General features: G+C 44.0%; 1 protein-coding gene across 4 annotated transcripts in view; it reads right to left on the reverse strand.

Moving 5' to 3' along the window:
* The window catches only part of mia3 (MIA SH3 domain ER export factor 3), a 114,796-nt gene extending 107,349 nt beyond the window's left edge, over nucleotides 1-7,447 (reverse strand). For 2 of the 4 annotated variants that reach the window (XM_072248389.1, XM_072248381.1), the window contains exon 1: nucleotides 6,804-7,447. In XM_072248389.1, the coding sequence (XP_072104490.1) occupies nucleotides 6,804-6,915 (112 nt within the window). In that variant the 5' untranslated portion in view covers nucleotides 6,916-7,447. Of the gene's footprint in view, nucleotides 1-5,044; nucleotides 5,173-6,803 lie in introns of those variants that run through there. The other 2 variants (XM_072248397.1, XM_072248405.1) reach the window with 2 other exon arrangements.
* Between the last annotated feature and the right edge of the window lie 413 nt (nucleotides 7,448-7,860).

Here is a 7,860-nt window from a genome sequence, read left to right on the forward strand (position 1 = left end):
TCTGTGTGTAGCAGGGTGAATACTGCTTGTGTGGAAGACAAGCATATACACAGACATGGTCAGTCAGACAAAATAATCTCCTCCTATGGTGCAGTCTTTGAATCAGCTGCTCACAAGTGTGGTGATGGACAAGTGCCATTACCTTCTGTGGACCTCATTTGAGGAGGAAAATTCCCTGATTCACATGCCTCAGGAGCTCCTGAATTTTCTGAAAGCTAAACAAGGTCATGGTCTCCTATCCAGGCTTTCGTATTTTAAAATACCCTGTTGAACTCAATTAATTTCCCAATGAAAAATATCTCCATCAAATCTTTCCTTGAATTTAGGAGGCCAAGTGATTTATAAAAATTACAAAAAGGCATAGATCATCCTTTCTTCCCCTATGGCAGGGGTATCAGAAACAAGAAAGCATAGGTTTAAGGCAAGAAGTAGGAGTTCTAAAGGGAATTTGAGGGGCAAGGTTATATTTTACACAGAGTGGTTGATATTTAGAAGTTTACAATCAGATATTTTTCAGAGACATTTAGACAGACACAAATAAGCAACACTTACAAGAGCACCCTCCTAATCCAGGCAAATGAAATTAGTCTAGAGAGACAAAAATAGGTCTACATAGACATGATAGTCTGAAGGGCAGGTTTCTGAGCTGCAAAACTCCATTCCTCCATCTCCACTCCTTCAGACCCAGAGGTTGTACCTCTGAGCATTTTCTTAAACTCTGTTTTCCATAACCACACCAACTCAAATATCAATCTGATTTTAAATAAAATTTACAACCTGAATTACTTCCCTCAAAATCTTTCCAAATTATCCCTATCACCCTTCGTACCTCAGGAGAAGACAAGATGGAAGTTTTCACATTCATGGTTTTTACTGTTTGTTATAACCATGAGTTCTGTTTTTTTTTGGTGCTCAGTATCTGGGCATCTTTCGCATATCCAGCATAGACTGCTCATTCCAATTTGCCCTTGAGAAGGTGGAGGGGTGAGTCCCCCTCTTGGACTACTTCATCCCTCCTGGTGAAGGTGTTGAGGAGGGAGTTCCAGGATTTAGAGTCAGTTATAGTGAAGGAATGGCAATAGATTACAAATTCAGGATGGTATGCAGCTTGGAATGGTAGTGTTCCCCTACACCTGCTGCCCTTGTCCTTGCTGGTAAACACTCGGTGACCTTTCACTGGAGTAGCCTGGGTGATTAACTGCTGTGCACTTTGTAAATGGTATACTTTCTTTAGGAAGGGGGAGAGCCAGTATTATAGGGTGGATCAGTTTTAAGAGGGCCACAGGAACAGAACCTTGGGAAGGGGTACAGAGGCAAACATAAAGAAATATCTGTAAGTAGTAGGAATAGTTGAGAAAACAATTAAAAAATAAAACTTACACAATCCTAGGCTTCACACAGGACAGTCCTGTACCTAAATGAGGATCTAGTTGCTTGGAGGAAAGATTAATTGATTACTGATATTGTGCTACAATGAGTTTGAGGAAAACAGGACAGTTCTGGAGCTCAAAACAAAAGCTTTATATACAAGAGTTCAAAAGAGTTTCACAAGTAAATATTAGAAGGCTGCATCCTCAAGCTGCAGAAACAGGACCAGGGGTAGAGCTGCATGTTCAAGGGTCAACCATTTACCGGTGAAGAGAGAAGGAATTTCTTTGTTCAGGGATCTGCAAATCTTTGGAATTCTCTCTATCCCAGAAATCCATGCACGCTCAGACAAGTTTATTCAAGGCCAATTTGAGTGATTCAGTCAGCATCTGAAAACCTTAGAGAACAGTCATTTGCCGAGGTAGACTCATTCTGTAAACAACAAAGCAGGCTCAAGAAGCTTGCTCCTACACCTCTTCCTCGCTCTTAAAAAAAACAGGACAACTACATTGATAAGACAGTAACAATATTGATAAGAACACCCATTTCCCTCCATAAATGCTGCCTGACCCGCTGAGTTCCTCCAGCATTATGTATGTTACTCCAGATACCGGCATCTACAGACTTTTGTGTCTCCTGCTCATAAGACAATGGTTCAAATACAATAAAAATATTGCATCCAATTCTGGGTACTTTCAAAAGAAAGTGAGAACGTTACTTGGGCAGTCCCTCAGAAAGGAGGATGACTTGCTTCACTAGTTCACTGGGTGCTCAGATAGCTGGTGAGGCCAAGGTGGGAGCTGTAGACTCTTCCACACATGGGGCAAATGTGGCTAATGGACTGGGAGGTGGGGGGATGTGGGGGCGGTTTATGAGCTGGTGCATTCCTTCTACCACTTACACAGGGCTTCTGTGTTCTCCTGATGCAGGGGCTCAGGGTACTCGATATCATCTTGAAGGCTCCTTCCCCAATTTGAAGGACAATGGGCTAGAGGTTCCTAAAGGTCAGTGGGGATATTACATTTCTTCAAGGAGATTTTAAGCAGATTTGTAAATCATTGGCAATGAACAATCTGCTGCAGAAACTAAGCAGGTTGGGCAGCATTCTTGGGGGAAAGGAACTATCAACATTTCAAATCAAAAACAATGCATCAGGACAAGACCAAGTCCCATTGTAGTTTTGACCCAAAATATCAACAATTCCTTTCCCCTCCCACAGACTGATCTCTGTCCTTCCAGCAGATTGTTTGTTGCTCCAGATTCTAATACCTGCGGTCTTTTGTCCATCTTTCATAAATCTTTTCCTCTGTCTACTTGGCCGTCTCTTCCCATGATAGAACTCAAAACAGAATGTCTGATTCAGGAGTCTGGTTCCAGGCATGCGAATGACACAGCCTGCCCGATGTGTGTACAACCAAAGCCTCAATACTCAGGATGACACTGATGTTGAATTATGCAGAGAATATCTGTGGCACTTTTGCTTCGGAACCATCTCTCAGGAACGGGGGAGACACAGAACGTAGAATATAGTACAACACAGGAACAGCCCTCAATGTTGTGCTGGAGTAATTAGGCAACCGTGCTGACACACTGTCCACTTCTGTCCATTCTCTGCATATTCATGCACCAATTTAAGAGCCCTCAAATGCCTCCATCATATTTTCCTCTACTACCATCCCTGTCAGTGCATTCCAGGCACAAAGCACTCAGTAAAAATAAAAAATTATCCCTCCTCACCTTATATCCATGCCCTCTAAAATTAAACATTTTGCCCACGTGGGGAAAAGATGTGGGCCGACTATTTATACTCTTTCTGAAAAGGTGCAGTCAGACAGGACAATAGTGATAGGAGACCTGATTAAGAAGGGACGGCAGAGTTTCTGTGGCTGCAGTAGAGATGCCAGGATGGTGTGTTGCTGCTCAAGTGCCAGGGTCAAGAATATCTCTGACCAGCTGCAAAAAATTCTTAAGGGGAAGGATAAATAGCCAGAAGTCATTGGACGCATTGGTACACACGACACAGGCAGAACAAGGGACAAGGTCCTGCAGAATGACTATAGGAAATTAAGGATGAAATTAAAATGCAGGACTTCCAAGTCACACCTGGTGCGCCAAGCTAGTGAGTCCAGGAACAAAAAGATAAGCCAGATGAATGCATGGATGAGGGGCAGGTGCAGAGGGCAGGGATTCAGGTTCTTGGATCATTGGGATCCCTTCCGGGATTTGAAGAAACCTGTTCAAGAGGGATGGGTTGACATGAACCGGAGGGTGACCCATACCCTAGTGGGGAAATTTGCCCCTTGTTACCAAGGAAGGTTTAAAATAAATTGGCAGCAGGCGGGATTCAAGAGTGAGGTCAGTGAAGTGACAGGGTATGTGCAGCAACTAAAGAGTATAAGCCTAGCAAACAGGATAGCTATGCTTACAATAAGTGGCAGACAAGACCTCTGATTCAAATTGCAGATATTTCAATGCACTTAGCTTAACAGGTAGGGGGAGACAAACTGAGCACATAGATTACCTCTAGGGACTAGGGTACTGGGGCCGTAACAGAAATGTGACTGAAAGGCAGATCAATGCTACCAATGCTACAGATGCGACAGAGAAACAGGTCAGATTGGAGGGGAGTCCCTTTAGATAAGAGAACACATAACAGCAGTGTTTAGAGAGGATATTCTTGAGGAACCATATAATGAGGGTATTTAAGTATAACTTGAATATCAGAAGGGAATAATCTATGGACCATCAGTAGATCTATATTATAGTCAATGGGAACTTGAGAAGCAAATGTGTCAAGAAATTGCTTGTAGTTGTGAAAATAGGAGGGTGCTAAGATTTCAATGTTCAATTCAACTGAACATTCAGCGTGCGAAGGGGCCTCAGGTTGGAGGAACAACACCTTACATTCCGTCTGGGTAGCCTCCAACCTGATGGCATGAACATTGACTTCTCTAACTTCCGTTAATGCCCCACCTCCCCTTCGTACCCCATCCATTATTTATTTATTATTATATTTTTTCTCTCTTTCTCCCTCTGTCCCTCTCACTACACTCCTTGCCCATCCTCTGGGTTTCCCCCTCCCCCTTTCTTTCTCCCTAGGCCTCCCATCCCATAATCCTCTCACATCCCTTTTGCCAATCAACTTTCCAGCTCTTAGCTTCATTCCTCCCCCTCCTGTCTTCTTCTATCATTTCTGATCTTTCCCTCCCCCTCCCACTTTCAAATCTCTTACTAGCTTTTCTTTCAGTTAGTCCTGACGAAGGGTCTCGGCCCGAAACGTCAACTGTACCTCTTCCTGGGGATGCTGCCTGGCCTGCTGCGTTCACCAGCAACTTTTATGTGTGTTGCTTGAAGTGGGCAGCATTTATGTGGTGCATCCCAGAGGGCTTCCTCACACAATGTATAGAGAAACTTACTCAGAAAGAAGCAATACCAGACTTCTTCGGGAACAAGGCGGGCCAAATAACTGAAACAGCAGCAGGAATACATTTGGTCTGGAGTTAGTCTCGAAATAACAACCTGCTGAGTGAGAGGGGAAGGAGAGTGCATGATCATCTCTCAGAGGCTGGTGGGTGAACTGTCCTCATTGGGACTCACCCCTCTCTGTAATTGGATCTTGGATGTTGTGATGAAAGACCCCAGTTGGCAGCAACACCACCAGCTCCATCATACTCACTGGAGTTCCCCAAGGGCCACACGCGCAGCCCGCTGCCGTTCACGCTGCTGATTCACGACTGCAATGCCAAACCCAACTGAAACTGCATCAAGTTCACTGATGATACAACAGTGGCCAGCCTCATCAGCCTCCAGAGAGGCTTGTCAAACCTGAAACTCAATGTATACAAAAGAGTTGATTGTGGACTTCAGGAAGGCACAGGTCAACCACACTCCATTGCACATCCATGGCTCTGCCATGGAGAGTGAAGGGCACATAATTCCTTGGTGTGCACATTATGGAGTCTGATCTGGACACACAACATTTCCTCAATAGTCAAGAAGGCTCAGCAATGTCTACACCTTCCGAGGAGACTGAGGTGTGCAAGGATTCCTACCCCCATTCTAACAACTTCCTACAGCACCATCGAGAGTGGCCTATCCAACTGCATTGTGTGGTACAGAAGCTGCAAGGCATCGGAACACAAGACCCTACAGAAGATAGTAAAAAGCTGCCAAGAGGATCACCAGGGTCTCCCTCCCCACTATTTGTGACATTTATGGGGAGCATTATAAGAATCCCCACCACCCATCCAACACTCTCTTTGACCCACTAATATCAGGATAAAGGTACAGGTGCATCAGGACCAAGTAAGTCTACCAGTCTGGGTGACAGCTTCTTCCCTCAAACTATGAGGCTCTAATGAATATTCCACCACCACCACAATCTCATCACTCTGACAGTGAGCCTTTGATTGTACTGCCTACTTGTGCAACACACTACTTGCAACTGGAATTATATTTAACTTACTGTAGTAACACCTTGTTTTACGTGCTGTGTACGATATATATTTTGTAGATGCACCATTGTCTAGAGGAACTTTGTTTCTTTTAGTTTGTATTATATATAAACAAACAAAAAAACAAACACACACACACCTGGACAGTCAGGTGACAATAAACTTGAGAGTATTGCACACTGAACCACAACTTGTACCACTGACCACTGCAGTGCACTGGGAAGTCTTGGCACTTCCTCACGTTATGGAATGGAAATTTGCTAATTTATTTTACCAGCAGTGCAATAGTTAAATGATCTGATTGGTGTCCAGTGGTTTACACTTATAACGCAAACTCAAATCCCACTCCTACCAGCTGAGGAATTAAATAAACCTGAAATAAACCACCAGCAGCAAACTACAGAATCACAAAATTCTAACTGGTTGTCTGATCCTCCTACGTGAGGAAAATACACCAGCCTACTTCCAAATGGTAGTCTGGGCTCGCAGCACATGCGGACATTAACAGGATGTGGGTGGCGCTGTCAATGAATGAATAAATCAATTAAAATTCTTGAGTCTACCCAGATGAAACCAGATTTAGAACTGCATATATGTTTGAAGTTAGAAAACTCCATCAACAACAAATGCATCATTATCTTTGGCAAAGCAATAATCTGAAGAAAGAGCTGATATTTTAGATATGATAACTAATTATGTTTAGATTACAATAATTATAAGTAATTTACACCTCTGATATGCTTTCAATGAGGTGATAAAATGTGTCCAAAGGTAGCTCCCGTGGTTTGAAGAGTTCGGCGCTCGCCGACCTCGTTATTCCCAAAACATCCAGGCAGCCAATAAAGTTCAGACTGATGCTTTGGGTGTCCTGCAGCTGCCAACAGGTCAGCAGTTGGAGCCTAGGACATCTTTTCTGTTCGTGACTTGTTGTTAATTAATTAAAACAGAACCTAAGGGTTGTTTACAAAACAGGTTACTTACTGCTGCATTCCTCGTCCAGGCAGCGTTTGAAATCGGACAAAAGCTTCTGCCCAGAGCTGACGGCAGCGACAAGCAGCGCCCATAGACACATCTCCTTCAGCACTGCAGCCATGTTGCGCGGCGCTGGATGACGGCGCAAGCGCTCTGACCGCCGCGACACGTCAGCAGCAGAGCGGAGCCGGGCCGGCCCGGACAAGAGGGGAGTGCGGTTAGCTTGGGGGTGGGGGGAGTGAATTCGTGGAGGGGCCGTTTCGGATAAGGGACAGTAAAAATAGGGAAGGAGGCTGAAAGAGAGTGGGGGTAGAGGTGTATGTATCCATAAAAGGGAAGAAAGGGAGAGACAGAGGAAGAGTGAAAAGTAGATTCCCGAAATCCCCAAGAACACTGAAATTTACTCAGTGAGAATGAGCAAAGCAGCTAACTATAACTTCTGGAGCCATTGTTTAACAGTAAACCTTAGTGAAATAGTTAATATGCATAATTAGTTCGTCCCTCCACACTGTGGCTTCAATATGTAACATCTTTAAGATGCATTACAGTTACCCATCAGAGGCTCTAACCCCTACTGGCTGGGAGAAGGGCAGAAAGTACCCACGGGTTTCCAACGCAGTTACACCCCCATCCAGCCTTGGAAATAAGTTACTTATCTTTCATCATCGATGTATCAAAATCCTGGAACTCCCTACACTGTGCATTATCTTCACCGCACAAACATCAGAGTTCGGTGTTGCACCTCAGTAGCTCCCTCTCCAGGACAATTAGTGATAAGTATTAGTTGCCAGCATTGTAGCAATCCAAGAATACTTTATAAAGATTAACATGCAGACTAATTAGGTTCTGTGATTCTGGAAAGCAAACAATATTGTGGAAAAGCAATGCTCATTTGTAATTGATTTATTATTGTCACACGTGTGGAAAGCTTCTGTTTTTCCATGGTATCTAGACAGATCACTCCATACAGAAGTATCTGGAGTTGGGAGCTGGGATATAAAGATAGCTAGAGCGACAAGCAGTGTTGTGGAAGCAGGTGTCTGCAGAAGGACTTAGAGAGACTCAG

This window comes from Mobula birostris, chromosome 2, assembly GCF_030028105.1.
Source record: "Mobula birostris isolate sMobBir1 chromosome 2, sMobBir1.hap1, whole genome shotgun sequence".
Taxonomy (NCBI): domain Eukaryota; kingdom Metazoa; phylum Chordata; class Chondrichthyes; order Myliobatiformes; family Myliobatidae; genus Mobula; species Mobula birostris.